Consider the following 25,278-nt stretch of genomic DNA (forward strand, 5'->3'; position numbering starts at 1 on the left):
ACCCCACGCATAGACGCGACACACTGACAGGCACCACAAACTTTTCACTCTTTCCAACGAGCCACGATTAACTTTTTTTTTTCGTTTGTTTTGTTGTTATATATTTGTTCATCCGTTATCTATTTAGGCACTTATTTATTTACTTGTTTGCTTTCAAAACTCACAATTACATTTGCGTTTATAACCTGATTACTGATCCATTCTTATTACAGTAATCTAAACACTAATTCTTCTTCATTTATTTTATTAAGCCTAAATCCATTATATATGTTATCATCTAACCTAAATGCCTCAAAATTTATTATTCATTTACTATCAGAACGAATTTTTATTCTCTATATTTTATACTTTCAAAGTTCAAAGTTCACTGTTACCAACTCTCAACTCTTTTGCCACACCTCACTACCTGTCCACCTCCCTAGAGTTAACCAATATCTTCACTCCTTCATCTCCTATTCTGTCCACCTCCCCAATGCAAGAGTCAACCAGTATATTCACTCTTTCACCACTATTCTGTCCACCTCCCCAATGCAAGAGTCAACCAATATATTCACTCTCACCAATATTCTGTCCACCTCCCCAAAGTAAGAGTCAACCAGTATATTCACTCTTTCACCAATATTCTGCCCACCTCCCCAATGCAAGACTCAACCAGTATATTAATTTTTTCACCACTATTCTGTCCACCTCCCCAATGCAAGAGTCAACCAATATATTCACTCTTTCACCACTATTCTGTCCACCTCCCCAACGCAAGAGTCAACCAGTATATTCATTCTTTCACCGCCATTCTGTCCACCTCCCCAAAGTAAGAGTCAACCAGTATATTCACTCTTTCACTACTATTCTGTCCACCTCCCCAATGCAGGAGTCAACCAGTACATTAACTCTTTCACCAATATTCTGTCCACCTCCGCAATGTAAGAGTGAACCAGTATATTCACTCTTTCACCACTATTCTGTCCACCTCCGCAATGTAAGAGTGAACCAGTATATTCACTCTTTCACCATCTATTCCATCCACCTCCCTAATCACTGTCTATCTGGCTGTGGTACATAAGCATGTACAAAGGAATATTTCTAAGATAAGGGTGTGATTGGCTAACCTAACACACAACAATTGGTTCTACTTCAAATTAATTTACTGTCTAACAATCTGTCTGTGATATATATGCACTGCCAAGAGCTTGTATATAGACTATGCTAACCTAACCTAACACACATACAATAAAATAAACAAATGTCATAGGATACATTTTTTATTTACAGATAAAGTATATTTACAACACCACACAATGATAAACATGAATACGATGGCTCAATCTATATATACATGGACTCTTGCAACCAAAACATCATGATATTTCCTGCACCAATGACGGTGCAGGAAACAAATGAAAAGACTAATGCATGACATGATAATAATAATAGTAATAATAATAATAATAATACTAAGCTTAGCATGAGGAATGACAATGATTATAATTCAACCAGCATTGGCAGATTTTATGATGAAATGTTGTTACAAGGTATTATAGGCATGTACCATCACCAGTTCATTAATACAGGCTCTTTTTGAGGAGGCAGAGACCAAGAGAAGGAGAGAGAGAAAGGTGTTAGGCAAGAAACAAAACAATAACCTCACTTCATCTCACCTCTATCTCTCTACACCTCTCTAACTTATCTACATTTCTCATTATAAATATTTTTGAAAGTTTAAGCTAGGAGAGAGACAGGAATAATCTCACTTCATCTCACCTCTCTCTCTCTCTTAACCTCCCTAACTTGTCTAAATGTCTCACTGTTGATATTTTTAGAGGTTCAGGGGAGACAAAAGGTGATATGAGGTGTTATGACAGAAAATACATAGGAATATTCTCACTTCATCTCACCTCTCTCTCTTAACCTCCTTCCTAACTTGTCTAAATGCATTATACATATTTTTTTAGAGGTTCAGGAGAGAGACAGAGGTGATGCGAGGTGAAAAAAGTCGGTAACAAACACATTAACACTGCCAAAATTTTTCTCATGTCCCCCTGATAACAAGACTTTCTACTTATTCTCATTTATTTTCACCCCTATTCTGTCCTTTAAATATGTAATAAGTCTTTTTTTTAAGTATCGCCTTTCAAACTAACACTGCCAAACTTGTTAGAATGGCCTCCTATTCTGTCTACCTCACTAGTACAAGAGTTAACCAGTATCTTCACAAGACTTTCTATATATTTTCATCCCTATTCTGTCCTTTCAACATGTAATAAATAATCTTTCAAGTATAATCTTTCAAGCTAACAATGCCAAACTTTTAAGAATCCTCTCCTATTCTGTCCACCCCACTAGTGCAAGAGCTAAACAGTACCTCCACTTTTTCAACCCCTTCACTGTTACACTCTAAAGTCTGCCAGTTTGTATTTCCTATGACAATTTCTCTTTATTCTCATCCCTATTCTGTCCACCTCACTAGTGCAAGAGCCAGGCAGTATTGTCATTGTTTCACCCCTTCACTGGTGCACTCTGGGACTCTGCTGCCTGTCAGTGTTTCTATCTCAAAAGAGGAGTATTAGACACCTCAGGAACTTCAATCATTTTTCTCCTCTTTTGTTTCAGGAGTTGCACTGTACAAAGGGTGTTTTGCCTTGGCCAGTCTCCTTAATATGAAAAGTAATCATATAGAAATAGTAATTGTAATTTTGGGTTAATTGTTGTTGTTAGCTTTTCCCTGTTGGCCAGACTCAAAACTAAAAACAAATAAATCAATAAAAATAAATCAATAAATAGCTGTAAATAAAACTGAATACACAAATAAACAAAAAACACCAATAACACTAAATCATTAACTAAACAAATACTAAATAAAATAAAACAATATAAACAAATAAACAACAAAATAACAGTCAATCTAACTGTATGCCAGGCAGGCTAAATAAATAACACAAAAATAAACAACAAAATAATAAAAACATCAAAAATAATAGAAAAATAAATAAATAAAAAAAAATAATAATAATAAAACTACCCATTTCTATATGAGTCCAGCAATCACAAACACAGGACAGCCCAAATAATAATAAACAGAACCATAAAAACCTTAAGAATATGGCTACTTTCAAATAAAAAATACATCAACAAAATAAATAAAATAAACAAACAATAAACAAAAAACAAGTTAGTCAGTTTGTGGGAGTTTTGGGGGTGAGTTAAGTTAAGGTATCTAAGTGTTAATCAAGGGATGTTGGTTTGTGGCTTGTTGTGAAAATAATGTTTGGGAGGGAGACACCAAAAACAGAGACACAGAGAGACAGAAACAAGCAGGACTATGGAAAGACACAGTAAATGACCGTTTAACAATCCACTGCGGTGTTCCCCTGCGTTTTGGTGGTTCGGCATTCAAGGTTTTGCACTCTGTTGGATAAGAACAGTTATCAAGACAGGACAGTAGGAAATTACCTCCTCTCCTGTGTGTCACCGCTAAGTAAATACGCACACAAACACAGGAGACTTGCTGGCTATGCATGGCGTCTTGGGGGTCCTGCCATCCTGGGGGGGCGTCTCCGGCCAGCTGTTGTAGTAGCGGACGACAATGTTGGCGTGGTTGAGCTTGGCCAGGGCCCTCGCCTCCCTCTTCACTCTCTCAGCAGATGACTTGCTGCAGTGGTGGTGGTGCAGTGTTAGTGTGGTTGGTGGTGTGGTGTGGCAGGGAGTGGTGTTGTAACTTATGTACAAACAAACACACACATGTATTACCCTAATGTAGCTTTATATACTGAGGGAAGAGAATGAAGAAGAGAGGAAAGATACGAATGAAGTATATAGGTGAAAGGAAAAAAATAAAGGAATAGAGAGAGAAGGAGAAAGGAAAAACATGAATGAAATACACATGGAAACAAAAAACAAGAAAAAAAATGAATGAAGCAAAGAAAATATAAAGTACAAAACACATCAGAAAATTCCCACTATTTGCCATCTTCTTCATAAATCAACACACACACACACACACACACACACACACACACACACACACACACACACACACACACTGAAACATCTCTCAATGTCTCTGTTTGTCTTTTTCTCTCTCCATCTCTGTTACTTTATCCCTGTCTCTGTCTGTCTCTCTGTCAGTGTATGCCTCTTTGTCTGTCTAACCCTGCCTCTGTCTATCTCTCTCTCTCTCTCTGTCAATGTATGCCTCTCTCTCTCTCTCTGTCTGTCTAACACTGTCTCTCTCTCTCTCTGTCTATCTATCTCTCTCTCTCTCTGCATCTCTGTCAGTCTATCCCTCCCTCCCTCTCTCTCTCTGTCTGTCTGTCTGTCTGCCTCACAAACACTCACACATACACACACTCACTTGGTTGGCAGGTTGATCCTCTTCACGGCATACTCATTCTCATCCAACTTGTTCCGCACCTGACACACCACGCCAAGCCCGCCCCGCGCCAGACGCTGCACCGGCTCAAAGTCCGTCAGGTACCTGCAGAAGGGACAGGTGGTGGTGGTGGTGGTAGTGGTGGGGTGGACTGTATTCTTAAGACTTCTGCCAACACCACTACTTTCAAAAGGCTGTAGTTAAAGTGTCGCAGGTTTGGAGGGCATTTTTATGGTTATAATGTTAAGAGTTACGGGGTTTCTGTGTTATTAACACGAGAAACACTACTTTTAAGAGGCTCTGGTTGAAGTGACACAGGTTTCAAGAGTGTCTTTATGGTTGTAGTGATAGATTAACAAGGTTTCTACATTATTAACAGGAGAAACACCCTTGAGAAAATGCCTACCTGCTTTCAAAAGGCTCTACTTGAACTGACATGGGTTTTAAAGGTGTTTTTATGATTATAGTGACAGATTAACAAGATTTCTATGTTATTAATATGAGAAACACTCTGGAGAACCCAGCTAATGATCTGTGTGGCCTTGGAAAACAGTGGTGGTGAAAGAGCAAAGCATTTCTGAATAACAGACTCACCTACAGTACAAACTAACACACAAACTAACCAACTAACTCAAAAACTAACCCAACCTAACCTAACAGACCAACCTGGAGGTGTACTCAGTGGAACAATCTGATCTCTCCACAGTGGGAAGAGTGTCCTGGGATGGTGGGGGGTTGGGTGCCAGCAGGGCCTTCTCCTCCCCCTCCTGTGGCTGTGCTGCTGCTGCTGCTGCTGCTGGTGGTGGTGGCGGTGGTGGTGGCAGGGCCTGGAACTGTATGCCCATCCTCTGCATAAGTGCCAGGACACAAACCACCAGGAAATACAAATACTCATCACTTTCAAAACAAACAAACAAACAAACAAACAAACAAACAAACAAACAAACAAACAACGAACCAATTGACCACTTCTCCCTTCTTCCCTCTCAGCCTCACCTTGCGGCTCGTCTGCTGCCTGTGGGCGTGCGTGGGCGTGCAGGGAGTGTGGCAGTGTGTGGGCAAGTGCCTGCTTGCCTTGGGCTGGGAGCACAGCAAAGTGCGCGGTCCTTCCTCTCTCTCTCTCTCTCTCTCTCTCTCTCTCTCTCTCTCTCTCTCTCTCTCTCTCTCTCTCAGCCTCTCCTTACTGCTCGTCTGCTGCCTGTGGGCGTGCGTGGGCGTGCAGGGAGTGTGGCAGTGTGTGGGCGTGCCTTTCAGCTCTACTGAGGCCGGAGTCACTGGGGACTGCAACATCTATGATTTTGGCTGTTTTCTCTTCTTCTTTCCAGTGTGGGTGAGGATGTGTCTGTCAAGGGAACCCTTGTGGGTAAACCTTTTCCCACACTCCAGGCACTGGAACTTTCTCTCCCCAGTGTGGGTGAGGATGTGTTTGTTAAGAACACTTTTCTGGGTAAATCTTTTCCCACACTTTAGGCACTGGAACTTTCTCTCCCCAGTGTGGGTGAGGATGTGTGTGTTAAGAACACTTTTCTGGGTAAATCTTTTGCCACACTCCAGGCACTGGAACTTTCTCTCCCCAGTGTGGGTGAGGATGTGTGTGTTAAGATGACTTTTCTTGGTAAATCTTTTCCTACACTCCAGGCACTGGAACTTTCTCTCCCCAGTGTGGGTGAGGATGTGTGCGTTAAGATTACTTTTGCGGGTAAATCTTTTGCTACACTCCAGGCACTGGAACTTTCTCTCCCCAGTGTGGGTGAGGATGTGTGAGGCAAGATGACTCTTCCAGACAAATGTCTTGCCGCAGAGGTCACACTTGTGGTTCCTGCCACCAGTGTGGGTGGCAGTGTGTTCAGCGGGGCCACTCCTGCCTCTCAGCCTTGTCTTGCTGGCATGGGAGAGGACGTGTCTGGCAATGGCAGCCTTGGTGGAGCACACTTTGCCGCAGTGGTCACAAGTGTAGGTCCTCACACCCTGGGTCGCCCGCTGCTCCAGGATGTTCCTGCTGCTGCTGCTGCTGTTTCCTGGCCTTGCACCCTCCATTGCAACGCTTCTCCTGACTGCGTCCGGTCCTGCAGGAAGCCTGGGGCTGCAGGAGGGATGCACGGAGGGAGTCCTGTCACTGGCACCTGCAACAGAGGAGGCCGTCACCACACAGGCAGCGAGGGGCTTCCTGCCTCAGCCTAACACACAGCCTGCACAGACAAGATACACCTGGCACCTGCAACAGAGGAGGCCGTCACCACACAGGCAGCGAGGGGCTTCCTGCCTCAGCCTAACACACAGCCTGCACAGACAAGATACACCTGGCACCTGCAACAGAGGAGGCCGTCACCACACAGGCAGCGAGGGGCTTCCTGCCTCAGCCTAACACACAGCCTGCACAGACAAGATACACCTGGCACCTGCAACAGAGGAATTTGGAGTTTGGAAAAAGTAACAGAAGGTGTGGCTGTAACTATAAGATGGGAAATGAAACAATAAATAAGACAACAAGAGGAAAAGATCTGGGAGTGATTTTGTCAAAGAATTTATCACCAGAAAAACGTATTAACAAGATAACAGGTGCAACGCTCAGCCTACTAACAAACACAACACTTGCCTTTGCTCATCTGGATACACAAACCACCACCAAATACAAATATTCATCACTTTCAAAACAAACAAACAAACAAACAAACAAGGAACCAATTGATCACTTGGGTTTTATTATAGTTTAAGCCATTACACACTACGTGGTAATAACCTACCTCATTTTGTTCTTCTCACTATTCACATCATTTCTAATGATTACACTACTTGTCGGAAATTAATAATAACGCCGTGGGCCGTGGGTACAGATTGGGGACATTGGCTTAAACTATAAATTTACCACCACTTCTCCCTTCTTCCCTCTCAGCCTCACCTTGCGGCTCGTCTGCTGCCTGTGGGCGTGCGTGGGCGTGCAGGGAGTGTGGCAGTGTGTGGGCACGTGCCTGCTTGCCTTGGGCTGGGAGCACAGCAAAGTGCGCGGTCCTTCCTCTCTTTCTGTCTCTCTCTCAGCCTCTCCTTACTGCTCGTCTGCTGCCTGTGGGCGTGCGTGGGCGTGCAGGGAGTTTGGCAGTGTGTGGGCGTGCCTGCTTGTCTTAGGAGTGAGAGCACAGAATTGTTTGTGTACGGTAATCCTCTCTCTCTCTCTGCCCGGTGCCCGGGAAAATCTTGCCTTGTTTTTCTACTTTTCTAACGGCACTCTAAACTTTTTTTTATTGGTTCTTAATTTTCTTTTGTTCTTTGTCCCTTGTTTTCAGTATACAAATAAAGGTGATCATCTACGAATTATTTATAAATTCTGAGTAAATGAAAGAGAACCAGCGCACCGTGGGTAGAAGGCGGGAAACTTGAAATGTTGACTTTTGCTGCCCACGCAAAGAGCCAAGATGCCAAAAAACAGCTCACCCCAGACAATGTACTGCGCTTTTTGTTATATTGCTATGTAAGACATAGGACACTGGACAAGGGTAGCGAAGATAATAAAAATAAATAAATAAATAAATGAAATAAATAAAAAGAAAAAAGAGGCGAGTGAGGTCCACCCCTGAGGTAGGAGTGAGGTCCACCCCTGAATGATGCATTATCGCACACTGGAGGACAAGTCTTGCAATGGACGCAGGGTGGCACCACTTTAGGGGCACAGGGCCTTCCAAGCAGTAGCACCTATAGTAGTAGTAGTAGTAGTAGTAGTAGTAGTAGTAGTAGTAGTAGTATTACACAAGAACACAAGGGTTGGTGCAGGAAGCCATCAGACCTGTATGAAATCTGCCAGTCTGTTTCCACCTGTCATCCCTGTCCATACACTGATCCATTAGTAGTAGTAGTAGTAGTAGTAGTAGTAGTAGTAGTAGTAGTACCCCTGTCTGGTTGGTCAAAGGTTGTCACTACAATTTGATATGACTTTACTTGCTCACCACTACACTATTCTGTCCACCTCCCTAATGCAAGAGTTAACCAGAATTCTCAGTCTTTTACCACTATTCTGTCCACCTCCTCAATGCAAGAGTCAACCAATATATTCACTCTTTCATCAATATTCTGCCCACGCCCCCAATGTAAGAGTCTACCAGTATATTCACTCTTTCACCTCTATTCTGTCCACATCCCCAACGCAAGAGTCAACCAGTATATTCATTCTTTCACCACCATTCTGTCCACCTCCCCAAAGTAAGAGTCGACCAGTATATTCACTCTTTCACCAATATTCTGTCCACCTCCCCAATGCAAGAGTCAACCAGTACATTAACTCTTTCACCAATATTCTGTCCACCTCCGCAATGTAAGAGTCAACCAGTATATTCACTCTTTCACCACTATTCTGTCCACCTCCGCAATGTAAGAGTGAACCAGTATATTCACTCTTTCACCATCTATTCCATCCACCTCCCTAATCACTGTCTATCTGGCTGTGGTACATAAGCATGTACAAAGGAATATTTCTAAGATAAGGGTGTGATTGGCTAACCTAACACACACACAACAATTGGTTCTACTTCAAATTAATTTACTGTCTAACAATCTGTCTGTGATATATATGCACTGCCAAGAGCTTGTATATAGACTATGCTAACCTAACCTAACACACATACAATAAAATAAACAAATGTCATAGGATACATTTTTTATTTACAGATAAAGTATATTTACAACACCACACAATGAAAAACATGAATACAATGGCTCAATCTATATATACATGGACTCTTGCAACCAAAACATCATGATATTTCCTGCACCAATGACGGTGCAGGAAACAAATGAAAAGACTAATGCATGACATGATAATAATAATAGTAATAATAATAATAATAATAATAGTAATAATAATAATAATAATACTAAGCTTAGCATGAGGAATGACAATGATTATAATTCAACCAGCATTGGCAGATTTTATGATGAAATGTTGTTACAAGGTATTATAGGCATGTACCATCACCAGTTCATTAATACAGGCTCTTTTTGAGGAGGCAGAGACCAAGAGAAGGAGAGAGAGAAAGGTGTTAGGCAAGAAACAAAACAATAACCTCACTTCATCTCACCTCTATCTCTCTACACCTCTCTAACTTGTCTACATTTCTCATTATAAATATTTTTGAAAGTTTAAGCTGGGAGAGAGACAGGAATAATCTCACTTCATCTCACCTCTCTCTCTCTCTTAACCTCCCTAACTTGTCTAAATGTCTCACTGTTGATATTTTTAGAGGTTCAGGGGAGACAAAAGGTGATATGAGGTGTTATGACAGAAAATACATAGGAATATTCTCACTTCATCTCACCTCTCTCTCTTAACCTCCTTCCTAACTTGTCTAAATGCATTATACATATTTTTTTAGAGGTTCAGGAGAGAGACAGAGGTGATGCGAGGTGAAAAAAGTCGGTAACAAACACATTAACACTGCCAAAATTTTTCTCATGTCCCCCTGATAACAAGACTTTCTACTTATTCTCATTTATTTTCACCCCTATTCTGTCCTTTAAATATGTAATAAGTCTTTTTTTTAAGTATCGCCTTTCAAACTAACACTGCCAAACTTGTTAGAATGGCCTCCTATTCTGTCTACCTCACTAGTACAAGAGTTAACCAGTATCTTCACAAGACTTTCTATATATTTTCATCCCTATTCTGTCCTTTCAACATGTAATAAATAATCTTTCAAGTATAATCTTTCAAGCTAACAATGCCAAACTTTTAAGAATCCTCTCCTATTCTGTCCACCCCACTAGTGCAAGAGCTAAACAGTACCTCCACTTTTTCAACCCCTTCACTGTTACACTCTAAAGTCTGCCAGTTTGTATTTCCTATGACAATTTCTCTTTATTCTCATCCCTATTCTGTCCACCTCACTAGTGCAAGAGCCAGGCAGTATTGTCATTGTTTCACCCCTTCACTGGTGCACTCTGGGACTCTGCTGCCTGTCAGTGTTTCTATCTCAAAAGAGGAGTATTAGACACCTCAGGAACTTCAATCATTTTTCTCCTCTTTTGTTTCAGGAGTTGCACTGTACAAAGGGTGTTTTGCCTTGGCCAGTCTCCTTAATATGAAAAGTAATCATATAGAAATAGTAATTGTAATTTTGGGTTAATTGTTGTTGTTAGCTTTTCCCTGTTGGCCAGACTCAAAACTAAAAACAAATAAATCAATAAAAATAAATCAATAAATAGCTGTAAATAAAACTGAATACACAAATAAACAAAAAACACCAATAACACTAAATCATTAACTAAACAAATACTAAATAAAATAAAACAATATAAACAAATAAACAACAAAATAACAGTCAATCTAACTGTATGCCAGGCAGGCTAAATAAATAACACAAAAATAAACAACAAAATAATAAAAACATCAAAAATAATAGAAAAATAAATAAATAAAAAAAAATAATAATAATAAAACTACCCATTTCTATATGAGTCCAGCAATCACAAACACAGGACAGCCCAAATAATAATAAACAGAACCATAAAAACCTTAAGAATATGGCTACTTTCAAATAAAAAATACATCAACAAAATAAATAAAATAAACAAACAATAAACAAAAAACAAGTTAGTCAGTTTGTGGGAGTTTTGGGGGTGAGTTAAGTTAAGGTATCTAAGTGTTAATCAAGGGATGTTGGTTTGTGGCTTGTTGTGAAAATAATGTTTGGGAGGGAGACACCAAAAACAGAGACACAGAGAGACAGAAACAAGCAGGACTATGGAAAGACACAGTAAATGACCGTTTAACAATCCACTGCGGTGTTCCCCTGCGTTTTGGTGGTTCGGCATTCAAGGTTTTGCACTCTGTTGGATAAGAACAGTTATCAAGACAGGACAGTAGGAAATTACCTCCTCTCCTGTGTGTCACCGCTAAGTAAATACGCACACAAACACAGGAGACTTGCTGGCTATGCATGGCGTCTTGGGGGTCCTGCCATCCTGGGGGGGCGTCTCCGGCCAGCTGTTGTAGTAGCGGACGACAATGTTGGCGTGGTTGAGCTTGGCCAGGGCCCTCGCCTCCCTCTTCACTCTCTCAGCAGATGACTTGCTGCAGTGGTGGTGGTGCAGTGTTAGTGTGGTTGGTGGTGTGGTGTGGCAGGGAGTGGTGTTGTAACTTATGTACAAACAAACACACACATGTATTACCCTAATGTAGCTTTATATACTGAGGGAAGAGAATGAAGAAGAGAGGAAAGATACGAATGAAGTATATAGGTGAAAGGAAAAAAATAAAGGAATAGAGAGAGAAGGAGAAAGGAAAAACATGAATGAAATACACATGGAAACAAAAAACAAGAAAAAAAATGAATGAAGCAAAGAAAATATAAAGTACAAAACACATCAGAAAATTCCCACTATTTGCCATCTTCTTCATAAATCAACACACACACACACACACACACACACACACACACACACACACACACACACACACACACACACACACACACACACACACACACTGAAACATCTCTCAATGTCTCTGTTTGTCTTTTTCTCTCTCCATCTCTGTTACTTTATCCCTGTCTCTGTCTGTCTCTCTGTCAGTGTATGCCTCTTTGTCTGTCTAACCCTGCCTCTGTCTATCTCTCTCTCTCTCTCTGTCAATGTATGCCTCTCTCTCTCTCTCTCTGTCTGTCTAACACTGTCTCTCTCTCTCTCTGTCTATCTATCTCTCTCTCTCTCTGCATCTCTGTCAGTCTATCCCTCCCTCCCTCTCTCTCTCTGTCTGTCTGTCTGTCTGCCTCACAAACACTCACACATACACACACTCACTTGGTTGGCAGGTTGATCCTCTTCACGGCATACTCATTCTCATCCAACTTGTTCCGCACCTGACACACCACGCCAAGCCCGCCCCGCGCCAGACGCTGCACCGGCTCAAAGTCCGTCAGGTACCTGCAGAAGGGACAGGTGGTGGTGGTGGTGGTAGTGGTGGGGTGGACTGTATTCTTAAGACTTCTGCCAACACCACTACTTTCAAAAGGCTGTAGTTAAAGTGTCGCAGGTTTGGAGGGCATTTTTATGGTTATAATGTTAAGAGTTACGGGGTTTCTGTGTTATTAACACGAGAAACACTACTTTTAAGAGGCTCTGGTTGAAGTGACACAGGTTTCAAGAGTGTCTTTATGGTTGTAGTGATAGATTAACAAGGTTTCTACATTATTAACAGGAGAAACACCCTTGAGAAAATGCCTACCTGCTTTCAAAAGGCTCTACTTGAACTGACATGGGTTTTAAAGGTGTTTTTATGATTATAGTGACAGATTAACAAGATTTCTATGTTATTAATATGAGAAACACTCTGGAGAACCCAGCTAATGATCTGTGTGGCCTTGGAAAACAGTGGTGGTGAAAGAGCAAAGCATTTCTGAATAACAGACTCACCTACAGTACAAACTAACACACAAACTAACCAACTAACTCAAAAACTAACCCAACCTAACCTAACAGACCAACCTGGAGGTGTACTCAGTGGAACAATCTGATCTCTCCACAGTAGGAAGAGTGTCCTGGGATGGTGGGGGGTTGGGTGCCAGCAGGGCCTTCTCCTCCCCCTCCTGTGGCTGTGCTGCTGCTGCTGCTGCTGGTGGTGGTGGTGGCGGTGGTGGTGGCAGGGCCTGGAACTGTATGCCCATCCTCTGCATAAGTGCCAGGACACAAACCACCACGAAATACAAATATTCATCACTTTCAAAACAAACAAACAAACAAACAAACAATGAACCAATTGACCACTTCTCCCTTCTTCCCTCTCAGCCTCACCTTGCGGCTCGTCTGCTGCCTGTGGGCGTGCGTGGGCGTGCAGGGAGTGTGGCAGTGTGTGGGCACGTGCCTGCTTGCCTTGGGCTGGGAGCACAGCAAAGTGCGCGGTCCTTCCTCTCTTTCTCTCTCTCTCTCTCTCTCTCAGCCTCTCCTTACTGCTCGTCTGCTGCCTGTGGGCGTGCGTGGGCGTGCAGGGAGTGTGGCAGTGTGGGGGCGTGTCTTTCAGCTCTACTGAGGCCGGAGTCACCGGGGACTGCAACATCTATGATTTTGGCTGTTTTCTCTTCTTCTTTCCAGAGTGGGTGAGGATGTGTCTGTCAAGGGAACCCTTGTGGGTAAACCTTTTCCCACACTCCAGGCACTGGAACTTTCTCTCCCCAATGTGGGTGAGGATGTGTCTGTCAAGAGAACCCTTCTGGGTAAATCTTTTCCCACACTCCAGGCACTGGAACTTTCTCTCCCCAGTGTGGGTGAGGATGTGTGTGTTAAGATGACTTTTGTGGGTAAATCTTTTCCCACACTCCAGGCACTGGAACTTTCTCTCCCCAGTGTGGGTGAGGATGTGTTTGTTAAGATCACCTTTCTGGATAAATCTTTTCCCACACTCCAGGCACTGGAACTTTCTCTCCCCAGTGTGGGTGAGGATGTGTCTGTCAAGGGAACCCTTCTGGGTAAATCTTTTCCCACACTCCAGGCACTGGAACTTTCTCTCCCCAGTGTGGGTGAGGATGTGTGTGTCAAGGAAACCCTTCTGGGTAAATCTTTTCCCACACTCCAGGCACTGGAAATTTCTCTCCCCAGTGTGGGTGAGGATGTGTCTGTCAAGAGAACCCTTCCGGGTAAATCTTTTCCCACACTCCAGGCACTGGAACTTTCTTTCCCCAGTGTGGGTGAGGATGTGTGTGTTAAGATTACTTTTCTGGGCAAATCTTTTCCCACACTCCAGGCACTGGAACTTTCTCTCCCCAGTGTGGGTGAGGATGTGTGCGTTAAGATCACCTTTCTGGATAAATCTTTTCCCACACTCCAGGCACTGGAACTTTCTCTCCCCAATGTGGGTGAGGATGTGTGCGTTAAGATTACTTTTGCGGGTAAATCTTTTGCTACACTCCAGGCACTGGAACTTTCTCTCCCCAGTGTGGGTGAGGATGTGTGAGGCAAGATGACTCTTCCGGACAAATGTCTTGCCGCAGAGGTCACACTTGTGGTTCCTGCCACCAGTGTGGGTGGCAGTGTGTTCAGCGGGGCCACTCCTGCCTCTCAGCCTTGTCTTGCTGGCATGGGAGAGGACGTGTCTGGCAATGGCAGCCTTGGTGGAGCACACTTTGCCGCAGTGGTCACAAGTGTAGGTCCTCACGCCCTGGGTCGCCCGCTGCTCCAGCCTGTTCCTGCTGCTGCTGCTGCTGCTGCTGCTGCTGCTGCTGCTGTTTCCTGGCCTTGCACCCTCCATTGCAACGCTGCTCTTGGCTGCGTCCGGTCCTGCAGGAAGCCTGGGGCTGCAGGAGGGATGCACGGAGGGAGTCCTTTCACTGGATAACGCCCTGGCACCTGTAACAGAGGAGGCCGTCACCACACAGGCAGCGAGGGGCTTCCTGCCTCAGCCTAACACACAGCCTGCACAGACAAGATACACCTGCCACCTGCAACAGAGGAGGCCGTTACCACACAGGCAGCAAGGGGCTTCCTGCCTCAGCCTAACACACAGCCTGCACAGGCAAGATACACCTGGCACCTGCAACAGAGGAGGCCGTCACCACACAGGCAGCGAGGGGCTTCCTGCCTCAGCCTAACACACAGCCTGCACAGACAAGATACACCTGGCACCTGCAACAGAGGAGGCCGTCACCACACAGGCAGCAAGGGGCTTCCTGCCTCAGCCTCAGCCTAACACACAGCCTGCACAGACAAGATACACCTGGCACCTGCAACAGAGGAGGCCGTCACCACACAGGCAGCGAGGGGCTTCCTGCCTCAGCCTCAGCCTAACACACAGCCTGCACAGACAAGATACACCTGGCACCTGCAACAGAGGAGGCCGTCACCACACAGGCAGCGAGGGGCTTCCTGCCTCAGCCTCAGCCTAACACACAGCCTGCACAGACAAGATACACCTGGCACCTGTAACAGAGGAATTTGGAGTTTGGAAAAAGTAACAGAAGGTGTGGCTGTAACTATAAGATGGGAAATGAAACAATAAATAAGACAACAAGAGGAAAAGATCTGGGAGTGATTTTGTCAAAGAATTTATCACCAGAAAAACGTATTAACAAGATAACAGGTGCAACGCTCAGCCTACTAACAAACACAACACTTGCCTTTGCTCATCTGGATACACAAACCACCACGAAATACAAATATTCATCACTTTCAAAACAAACAAACAAACAAACAAACAAGGAACCAATTGATCACTTGGGTTTTATTATAGTTTAAGCCATTACACACTACGTGGTAATAACCTACCTCATTTTGTTCTTCTCACTATTCACATCATTTCTAATGATTACACTACTTGTCGGAAATTAATAATAACGCCGTGGGCCGTGGGTACAGATTGGGGACATTGGCTTAAACTATAAATTTACCACCACTTCTCCCTTCTTCCCTCTCAGCCTCACCTTGCGGCTCGTCTGCTGCCTGTGGGCGTGCGTGGGCGTGCAGGGAGTGTGGCAGTGTGTGGGCACGTGCCTGCTTGCCTTGGGCTGGGAGCACAGCAAAGTGCGCGGTCCTTCCTCTCTTTCTGTCTCTCTCTCAGCCTCTCCTTACTGCTTGTCTGCTGCCTGTGGGCGTGCGTGGGCGTGCAGGGAGTTTGGCAGTGTGTGGGCGTGCCTGCTTGTCTTAGGAGTGAGAGCACAGAATTGTTTGTGTACGGTAATCCTCTCTCTCTCTCTGCCCGGTGCCCGGGAAAATCTTGCCTTGTTTTTCTACTTTTCTAACGGCACTCTAAACTTTTTTTTTTTTATTGGTTCTTAATTTTCTTTTGTTCTTTGTCCCTTGTTTTCAGTATACAAATAAAGGTGATCATCTACGAATTATTTATAAATTCTGAGTAAATGAAAGAGAACCAGCGCACCGTGGGTAGAAGGCGGGAAACTTGAAATGTTGACTTTTGCTGCCCACGCAAAGAGCCAAGATGCCAAAAAACAGCTCACCCCAGACAATGTACTGCGCTTTTTGTTATATTGCTATGTAAGACATAGGACACTGGACAAGGGTAGCGAAGATAATAAAAATAAATAAATAAATAAATGAAATAAATAAAAAGAAAAAAGAGGCGAGTGAGGTCCACCCCTGAGGTAGGAGTGAGGTCCACCCCTGAATGAGGCATTATCGCACACTGGAGGACAAGTCTTGCAATGGACGCAGGGTGGCACCACTTTAGGGGCACAGGGCCTTCCAAGCAGTAGCACCAATAGTGGTAGTAGTAGTAGTAGTAGTAGTAGTAGTAGTAGTATTACACAAGAACACAAGGGTTGGTGCAGGAAGCCATCAGACCTGTATGAAACCTGCCAGTCTGTTTCCACCTGTCATCCCTGTCCATACACTGATCCATTAGTAGTAGTAGTAGTAGAAGTAGTAGTAGTAGTAGTAGTAGTAGTAGTAGTACCCCTGTCTGGTTGGTCAAAGGTTGTCACTACAATTTGATATGACTTTACTTGCTCAACACTACACTATTCTGTCCACCTCCCTAATGCAAGAGTTAACCAGTATTCTCAGTCTTTTACCACTATTCTGTCCACCTCCCCAATGCAAGAGTCAACCAATATATTCACTCTTTCATCAATATTCTGCCCACGCCCCCAATGTAAGAGTCTACCAGTATATTCACTCTTTCACCTCTATTCTGTCCACATCCCCAACGCAAGATTCAACCAGTATATTCATTCTTTCACCACCATTCTGTCCACCTCCCCAAAGTAAGAGTCAACCAGTATATTCACTCTTTCACCACTATTCTGTCCACCTCCCCAATGCAAGAGTCAACCAGTATACTCACTCTTTCACCACTATTCTGTCCACCTCCCCAAAGTAAGAGTCAACCAGTATATTCACTCTTTCACCACTATTCTGTCCACCTCCGCAATGTAAGAGTGAACCAGTATATTCACTCTTTCACCACTATTCTGTCCACCTCCCCAATGCAAGAGTCAACCAGTATATTCACTCTTTCACGACTATTCTGTCCACCTCCTCAATGCAAGAGTCAACCAGTATATTCACTCTTTCACCAATATTCTGCCCACCTCCTCAATGCAAGAGTCAACCAGTATATTCACTCTTTCACCAATATTCTGTCCACCTCCGCAATGCAAGAGTCAACCAGTATATTCATTCTTTCACCACCATTCTGTCCACCTCCCCAAAGTAAGAGTCGACCAGTATATTCACTCTTTCACCAATATTCTGTCCACCTCCCCAATGCAAGAGTCAACCAGTACATTAACTCTTTCACCAATATTCTGTCCACCTCCGCAATGTAAGAGTCAACCAGTATATTCACTCTTTCACCACTATTCTGTCCACCTCCGCAATGTAAGAGTGAACCAGTATATTCACTCTTTCACCATCTATTCCATCCACCTCCCTAATCACTGTCTATCTGGCTGTGGTACATAAGCATGTACAAAGGAATATTTCTAAGATAAGGGTGTGATTGGCTAACCTAACACACACACAACAATTGGTTCTACTTCAAATTAATTTACTGTCTAACAATCTGTCTGTGATATATATGCACTGCCAAGAGCTTGTATATAGACTATGCTAACCTAACCTAACACACATACAATAAAATAAACAAATGTCATAGGATACATTTTTTATTTACAGATAAAGTATATTTACAACACCACACAATGAAAAACATGAATACAATGGCTCAATCTATATATACATGGACTCTTGCAACCAAAACATCATGATATTTCCTGCACCAATGACGGTGCAGGAAACAAATGAAAAGACTAATGCATGACATGATAATAATAATAGTAATAATAATAATAATAATAATAGTAATAATAATAATAATAATACTAAGCTTAGCATGAGGAATGACAATGATTATAATTCAACCAGCATTGGCAGATTTTATGATGAAATGTTGTTACAAGGTATTATAGGCATGTACCATCACCAGTTCATTAATACAGGCTCTTTTTGAGGAGGCAGAGACCAAGAGAAGGAGAGAGAGAAAGGTGTTAGGCAAGAAACAAAACAATAACCTCACTTCATCTCACCTCTATCTCTCTACACCTCTCTAACTTGTCTACATTTCTCATTATAAATATTTTTGAAAGTTTAAGCTGGGAGAGAGACAGGAATAATCTCACTTCATCTCACCTCTCTCTCTCTCTTAACCTCCCTAACTTGTCTAAATGTCTCACTGTTGATATTTTTAGAGGTTCAGGGGAGACAAAAGGTGATATGAGGTGTTATGACAGAAAATACATAGGAATATTCTCACTTCATCTCACCTCTCTCTCTTAACCTCCTTCCTAACTTGTCTAAATGCATTATACATATTTTTTTAGAGGTTCAGGAGAGAGACAGAGGTGATGCGAGGTGAAAAAAGTCGGTAACAAACACATTAACACTGCCAAAATTTTTCTCATGTCCCCCTGATAACAAGACTTTCTACTTATTCTCATTTATTTTCACCCCTATTCTGTCCTTTAAATATGTAATAAGTCTTTTTTTTAAGTATCGCCTTTCAAACTAACACTGCCAAACTTGTTAGAATGGCCTCCTATTCTGTCTACCTCACTAGTACAAGAGTTAACCAGTATCTTCACAAGACTTTCTATATATTTTCATCCCTATTCTGTCCTTTCAACATGTAATAAATAATCTTTCAAGTATAATCTTTCAAGCTAACAATGCCAAACTTTTAAGAATCCTCTCCTATTCTGTCCACCCCACTAGTGCAAGAGCTAAACAGTACCTCCACTTTTTCAACCCCTTCACTGTTACACTCTAAAGTCTGCCAGTTTGTATTTCCTATGACAATTTCTCTTTATTCTCATCCCTATTCTGTCCACCTCACTAGTGCAAGAGCCAGGCAGTATTGTCATTGTTTCACCCCTTCACTGGTGCACTCTGGGACTCTGCTGCCTGTCAGTGTTTCTATCTCAAAAGAGGAGTATTAGACACCTCAGGAACTTCAATCATTTTTCTCCTCTTTTGTTTCAGGAGTTGCACTGTACAAAGGGTGTTTTGCCTTGGCCAGTCTCCTTAATATGAAAAGTAATCATATAGAAATAGTAATTGTAATTTTGGGTTAATTGTTGTTGTTAGCTTTTCCCTGTTGGCCAGACTCAAAACTAAAAACAAATAAATCAATAAAAATAAATCAATAAATAGCTGTAAATAAAACTGAATACACAAATAAACAAAAAACACCAATAACACTAAATCATTAACTAAACAAATACTAAATAAAATAAAACAATATAAACAAATAAACAACAAAATAACAGTCAATCTAACTGTATGCCAGGCAGGCTAAATAAATAACACAAAAATAAACAACAAAATAATAAAAACATCAAAAATAATAGAAAAATAAATAAATAAAAAAAAATAATAATAATAAAACTACCCATTTCTATATGAGTCCAGCAATCACAAACACAGGACAGCCCAAATAATAATAAACAGAACCATAAAAACCTTAAGAATATGGCTACTTTCAAATAAAAAATACATCAACAAAATAAATAAAATAAACAAAAAACAAGTTAGTCAGTTTGTGGGAGTTTTGGGGGTGAGTTAAGGTATCTAAGTGTTAATCAAGGGATGTTGGTTTGTGGCTTGTTGTGAAAATAATGTTTGGGAGGGAGACACCAAAAACAGAGACACAGAGAGACAGAAACAAGCAGGACTATGGAAAGACACAGTAAATGACCGTTTAACAATCCACTGCGGTGTTCCCCTGCGTTTTGGTGGTTCGGCATTCAAGGTTTTGCACTCTGTTGGATAAGAACAGTTATCAAGACAGGACAGTAGGAAATTACCTCCTCTCCTGTGTGTCACCGCTAAGTAAATACGCACACAAACACAGGAGACTTGCTGGCTATGCATGGCGTCTTGGGGGTCCTGCCATCCTGGGGGGGCGTCTCCGGCCAGCTGTTGTAGTAGCGGACGACAATGTTGGCATGGTTGAGCTTGGCCAGGGCCCTCGCCTCCCTCTTCACTCTCTCAGCAGATGACTTGCTGCAGTGGTGGTGGTGCAGTGTTAGTGTGGTTGGTGGTGTGGTGTGGCAGGGAGTGGTGTTGTAACTTATGTACAAACAAACACACACATGTATTACCCTAATGTAGCTTTATATACTGAGGGAAGAGAATGAAGAAGAGAGGAAAGATACGAATGAAGTATATAGGTGAAAGGAAAAAAATAAAGGAATAGAGAGAGAAGGAGAAAGGAAAAACATGAATGAAATACACATGGAAACAAAAAACAAGAAAAAAAATGAATGAAGCAAAGAAAATATAAAGTACAAAACACATCAGAAAATTCCCACTATTTGCCATCTTCTTCATAAATCAACACACACACACACACACACACACACTGAAACATCTCTCAATGTCTCTGTTTGTCTTTTTCTCTCTCCATCTCTGTTACTTTATCCCTGTCTCTGTCTGTCTCTCTGTCAGTGTATGCCTCTTTGTCTGTCTAACTCTGCCTCTGTCTATCTCTCTCTCTCTCTGTCAATGTATGCCTCTCTCTCTCTCTCTGTCTGTCTAACACTGTCTCTCTCTCTCTCTCTCTGTCTATCTATCTCTCTCTCTCTGTATCTCTGTCAGTCTATCCCTCCCTCCCTCTCTCTCTCTGTCTGTCTTTCTGTCTGTCTGTCTGTCTGTCTGTCTCACAAACACTCACACATACACACACTCACTTGGTTGGCAGGTTGATCCTCTTCACGGCATACTCATTCTCATCCAACTTGTTCCGCACCTGACACACCACGCCAAGCCCGCCCCGCGCCAGACGCTGCACCGGCTCAAAGTCCGTCAGGTACCTGCAGAAGGGACAGGTGGTGGTGGTGGTGGTAGTGGTGGGGTGGACTGTATTCTTAAGACTTCTGCCAACACCACTACTTTCAAAAGGCTGTAGTTAAAGTGTCGCAGGTTTGGAGGGCATTTTTATGGTTATAATGTTAAGAGTTACGGGGTTTCTGTGTTATTAACACGAGAAACACTACTTTTAAGAGGCTCTGGTTGAAGTGACACAGGTTTCAAGAGTGTCTTTATGGTTGTAGTGATAGATTAACAAGGTTTCTACATTATTAACAGGAGAAACACCCTTGAGAAAATGCCTACCTGCTTTCAAAAGGCTCTAGTTGAACTGACATGGGTCTTAAAGGTGTTTTTATGATTATAGTGACAGATTAACAAGATTTCTATGTTATTAATATGAGAAACACTCTGGAGAACCCAGCTAATGATCTGTGTGGCCTTGGAAAACAGTGGTGGTGAAAGAGCAAAGCATTTCTGAATAACAGACTCACCTACAGTACAAACTAACACACAAACTAACCAACTAACTCAAAAACTAACCCAACCTAACCTAACAGACCAACCTGGAGGTGTACTCAGTGGAACAATCTGATCTCTCCACAGTGGGAAGAGTGTCCTGGGATGGTGGGGGGTTGGGTGCCAGCAGGGCCTTCTCCTCCCCCTCCTGTGGCTGTGCTGCTGCTGCTGCTGCTGCTGGTGGTGGTGGCGGTGGTGGTGGCAGGGCCTGGAACTGTATGCCCATCCTCTGCATAAGTGCCAGGACACAAACCACCAGGAAATACAAATACTCATCACTTTCAAAACAAACAAACAAACAAACAAACAAACAAACAAACAAACAAAAACAACGAACCAATTGACCACTTCTCCCTTCTTCCCTCTCAGCCTCACCTTGCGGCTCGTCTGCTGCCTGTGGGCGTGCGTGGGCGTGCAGGGAGTGTGGCAGTGTGTGGGCACGTGCCTGCTTGCCTTGGGCTGGGAGCACAGCAAAGTGCGCGGTCCTTCCTCTCTCTCTCTCTCTCTCTCTCTCAGCCTCTCCTTACTGCTCGTCTGCTGCCTGTGGGCGTGCATGGGCGTGCAGGGAGTGTGGCAGTGTGTGGGCGTGCCTTTCAGCTCTACTGAGGCCGGAGTCACTGGGGACTGCAACATCTATGATTTTGGCTGTTTTCTCTTCTTCTTTCCAGTGTGGGTGAGGATGTGTCTGTCAAGGGAACCCTTGTGGGTAAACCTTTTCCCACACTCCAGGCACTGGAACTTTCTCTCCCCAGTGTGGGTGAGGATGTGTTTGTTAAGAACACTTTTCTGGGTAAATCTTTTCCCACACTTTAGGCACTGGAACTTTCTCTCCCCAGTGTGGGTGAGGATGTGTGTGTTAAGAACACTTTTCTGGGTAAATCTTTTGCCACACTCCAGGCACTGGAACTTTCTCTCCCCAGTGTGGGTGAGGATGTGTCTGTTAAGATGACTTTTCTGGGTAAATCTTTTCCTACACTCCAGGCACTGGAACTTTCTCTCCCCAGTGTGGGTGAGGATGTGTGCGTTAAGATTACTTTTGCGGGTAAATCTTTTGCTACACTCCAGGCACTGGAACTTTCTCTCCCCAGTGTGGGTGAGGATGTGTGAGGCAAGATGACTCTTCCAGACAAATGTCTTGCCGCAGAGGTCACACTTGTGGTTCCTGCCACCAGTGTGGGTGGCAGTGTGTTCAGCGGGGCCACTCCTGCCTCTCAGCCTTGTCTTGCTGGCATGGGAGAGGACGTGTCTGGCAATGGCAGCCTTGGTGGAGCACACTTTGCCGCAGTGGTCACAAGTGTAGGTCCTCACGCCCTGGGTCGCCCGCTGCTCCAGGATGTTCCTGCTGCTGCTGCTGCTGCTGTTTCCTGGCCTTGCACCCTCCATTGCAACGCTGCTCCTGACTGCGTCCGGTCCTGCAGGAAGCCTGGGGCTGCAGGAGGGATGCACGGAGGGAGTCCTGTCACTGGCACCTGCAACAGAGGAGGCCGTCACCACACAGGCAGCGAGGGGCTTCCTGCCTCAGCCTAACACACAGCCTGCACAGACAAGATACACCTGGCACCTGCAACAGAGGAGGCCGTCACCACACAGGCAGCGAGGGGCTTCCTGCCTCAGCCTAACACACAGCCTGCACAGACAAGATACACCTGGCACCTGCAACAGAGGAGGCCGTCACCACACAGGCAGCGAGGGGCTTCCTGCCTCAGCCTAACACACAGCCTGCACAGACAAGATACACCTGGCACCTGCAACAGAGGAGGCCGTCACCACACAGGCAGCAAGGGGCTTCCTGCCTCAGCCTCAGCCTAACACACAGCCTGCACAGACAAGATACACCTGGCACCTGCAACAGAGGAGGCCGTCACCACACAGGCAGCAAGGGGCTTCCTGCCTCAGCCTTAGCCTAACACACAGCCTGCACAGACAAGATACACCTGGCACCTGCAACAGAGGAATTTGGAGTTTGGAAAAAGTAACAGAAGGTGTGGCTGTAACTATAAGATGGGAAATGAAACAATAAATAAGACAACAAGAGGAAAAGATCTGGGAGTGATTTTGTCAAAGAATTTATCACCAGAAAAACGTATTAACAAGATAACAGGTGCAACGCTCAGCCTACTAACAAACACAACACTTGCCTTTGCTCATCTGGATACACAAACCACCACGAAATACAAATATTCATCACTTTCAAAACAAACAAACAAACAAACAAACAAACAAGGAACCAATTGATCACTTGGGTTTTATTATAGTTTAAGCCATTACACACTACGTGGTAATAACCTACCTCATTTTGTTCTTCTCACTATTCACATCATTTCTAATGATTACACTACTTGTCGGAAATTAATAATAACGCCGTGGGCCGTGGGTACAGATTGGGGACATTGGCTTAAACTATAAATTTACCACCACTTCTCCCTTCTTCCCTCTCAGCCTCACCTTGCGGCTCGTCTGCTGCCTGTGGGCGTGCGTGGGCGTGCAGGGAGTGTGGCAGTGTGTGGGCACGTGCCTGCTTGCCTTGGGCTGGGAGCACAGCAAAGTGCGCGGTCCTTCCTCTCTTTCTCTCTCTCTCTCAGCCTCTCCTTACTGCTCGTCTGCTTCCTGTGGGCGTGCGTGGGCGTGCAGGGAGTGTGGCAGTGTGTGGGCGTGCCTGCTTGTCTTAGGAGTGAGAGCACAGAATTGTTTGTGTAAATCCTCTCTCTCTCTCTCTCTCTCTGCCCGGTGCCCGCGAAAATCTTGCCTTGTTTTTCTACTTTTCTAACGGCACTCTAAACTTTTTTTTTATTGTTTCTTAATTTTCTTTTGTTCTTTGTCCCTTTTTGGTAAAACTGCAGGGTAGGACCTCCTGTCTATTCATTAAAAACACATTGCAACAAATAAACAAATGAATCTGTAAGAAAAACCAAAGCACTGTCACACAAACACATCAGACACAACACAAAATAAACAGCAAAAATCCAAGAATCATTAAAAAAAACCCACCACTTTCTCACCTGTACATGAAACACAACCCTCAGAATATCCACAATCACATCATCGGACCGGAATCTCCAGCAGCAGCAGCAGCAGCAGCATGGGGGTGGTGAACACAGCTTCCAGGTTTGCCAGGGTATTGTTGGCAAAGTCAGTTCTCCTGAGCCGACAGCAGGAGCTCCGTGCCCGACTTACGCCAGAAATTAACGTCCTGTCGCACTGGTTTGGCGAGCAAGAGGAGTAGGTAAAGATGAAGGAGGAGGACTGCTTTGGTGTTCTCCAAGATGTGGTGGTGACACTGACACTTAACTTGGAAAGAGATGGAAAGAGATGAAAGTGGAGAAAACACACACACACACACAGACACACACACACACACATTCACACAATAAACAAACAATGGAGGACCCAGACACTGACGTAGGTTTGGCCAGGTAGTGAGCATTGTGGTGCCGGTGGAGCAGTGTGTGCAGGATGTGTTGCACTGTCTGCCGCACCTCCGCATCGCTGGACATGCTCAAACGCATCAGCCGCACCAGGAACGACTGTGCGACTGTCTTGCTGTACTGTTCCGTGGTGTATTTCGTCCCCACCTGTGTGTTTGAGGGTGTTAGCTTAGG

General features: G+C 43.8%; 3 protein-coding genes across 8 annotated transcripts; all 3 read right to left on the reverse strand.

The window, feature by feature from the left end:
- Positions 1 to 1,245: 1,245 nt before the first annotated feature.
- On the reverse strand, positions 1,246 to 13,403 carry LOC135096451 (uncharacterized). The gene is made up of 10 exons (XM_063997953.1): positions 13,288 to 13,403; positions 13,142 to 13,160; positions 12,836 to 13,017; positions 12,152 to 12,337; positions 11,281 to 11,423; positions 7,266 to 7,408; positions 5,033 to 5,199; positions 4,349 to 4,471; positions 3,485 to 3,646; positions 1,246 to 3,402 (listed from the first exon to the last, which is right to left on the reverse strand). Exons 1-10 carry the CDS (start codon positions 13,401 to 13,403, stop codon positions 3,342 to 3,344), a joined length of 1,302 nt encoding a protein of 433 aa, XP_063854023.1. The 3' UTR covers positions 1,246 to 3,341.
- Positions 12,857 to 16,114, reverse strand: LOC135096565 (gastrula zinc finger protein XlCGF57.1-like). The gene is made up of 3 exons (XM_063998144.1): positions 15,760 to 16,114; positions 13,142 to 14,689; positions 12,857 to 13,002 (listed from the first exon to the last, which is right to left on the reverse strand). Exon 2 carries the CDS (start codon positions 14,589 to 14,591, stop codon positions 13,404 to 13,406), a length of 1,188 nt encoding a protein of 395 aa, XP_063854214.1. The 5' UTR covers positions 14,592 to 14,689; positions 15,760 to 16,114; the 3' UTR covers positions 12,857 to 13,002; positions 13,142 to 13,403.
- A 1,833-nt stretch (positions 16,115 to 17,947) lies between these two features.
- LOC135096570 (probable serine/threonine-protein kinase ifkA) lies at positions 17,948 to 25,278 on the reverse strand. 6 transcript variants are annotated; one of them, XM_063998151.1, is made up of 5 exons: positions 22,055 to 22,456; positions 21,727 to 21,893; positions 21,043 to 21,165; positions 20,195 to 20,422; positions 17,948 to 20,112 (listed from the first exon to the last, which is right to left on the reverse strand). In XM_063998151.1, exons 1-5 carry the CDS (start codon positions 22,310 to 22,312, stop codon positions 20,052 to 20,054), a joined length of 837 nt encoding a protein of 278 aa, XP_063854221.1. In that variant the 5' UTR covers positions 22,313 to 22,456; the 3' UTR covers positions 17,948 to 20,051. The 6 variants fall into 6 exon arrangements, 3 of the variants coding, with proteins under 3 accessions (XP_063854221.1, XP_063854222.1, XP_063854220.1); XM_063998152.1 differs by having other exon boundaries at positions 20,195 to 20,356; positions 21,727 to 21,908; XM_063998150.1 differs by having other exon boundaries at positions 21,727 to 21,908.

Source organism: Scylla paramamosain, unplaced genomic scaffold (genome assembly GCF_035594125.1).
Source record: "Scylla paramamosain isolate STU-SP2022 unplaced genomic scaffold, ASM3559412v1 Contig4, whole genome shotgun sequence".
Taxonomy (NCBI): Eukaryota; Metazoa; Arthropoda; class Malacostraca; order Decapoda; family Portunidae; genus Scylla; species Scylla paramamosain.

What these genes read in the sequence shown, in the direction of transcription:
- LOC135096451 (XM_063997953.1), bottom strand. Translation starts at nt 13,403, where the DNA reads ATGTTGCAGTCCCCGGTGACTCCGGCCTCAGTAGAGCTGAAAGACACG. An exon ending in AGGATCAACCTGCCAACCAA is followed by an intron (nt 11,424 to 12,151) that starts GTGAGTGTGTGT and finishes CCACCACTGCAG; the next exon opens with CAAGTCATCTGCTGAGAGAG. An exon ending in AGCAAGTCTCCTGTGTTTGT is followed by an intron (nt 3,403 to 3,484) that starts GTGCGTATTTAC and finishes CTTATCCAACAG; the next exon opens with AGTGCAAAACCTTGAATGCC.
- LOC135096565 (XM_063998144.1), bottom strand. Translation starts at nt 14,591, where the DNA reads ATGGAGGGTGCAAGGCCAGGAAACAGCAGCAGCAGCAGCAGCAGCAGC.
- LOC135096570 (XM_063998150.1), bottom strand. Translation starts at nt 22,312, where the DNA reads ATGTTGCAGTCCCCAGTGACTCCGGCCTCAGTAGAGCTGAAAGGCACG. An exon ending in GGCAGCAGACGAGCCGCAAG is followed by an intron (nt 21,909 to 22,054) that starts GTGAGGCTGAGA and finishes GCACTTATGCAG; the next exon opens with AGGATGGGCATACAGTTCCA. An exon ending in AGGATCAACCTGCCAACCAA is followed by an intron (nt 20,423 to 21,042) that starts GTGAGTGTGTGT and finishes TTTGTACATAAG; the next exon opens with TTACAACACCACTCCCTGCC.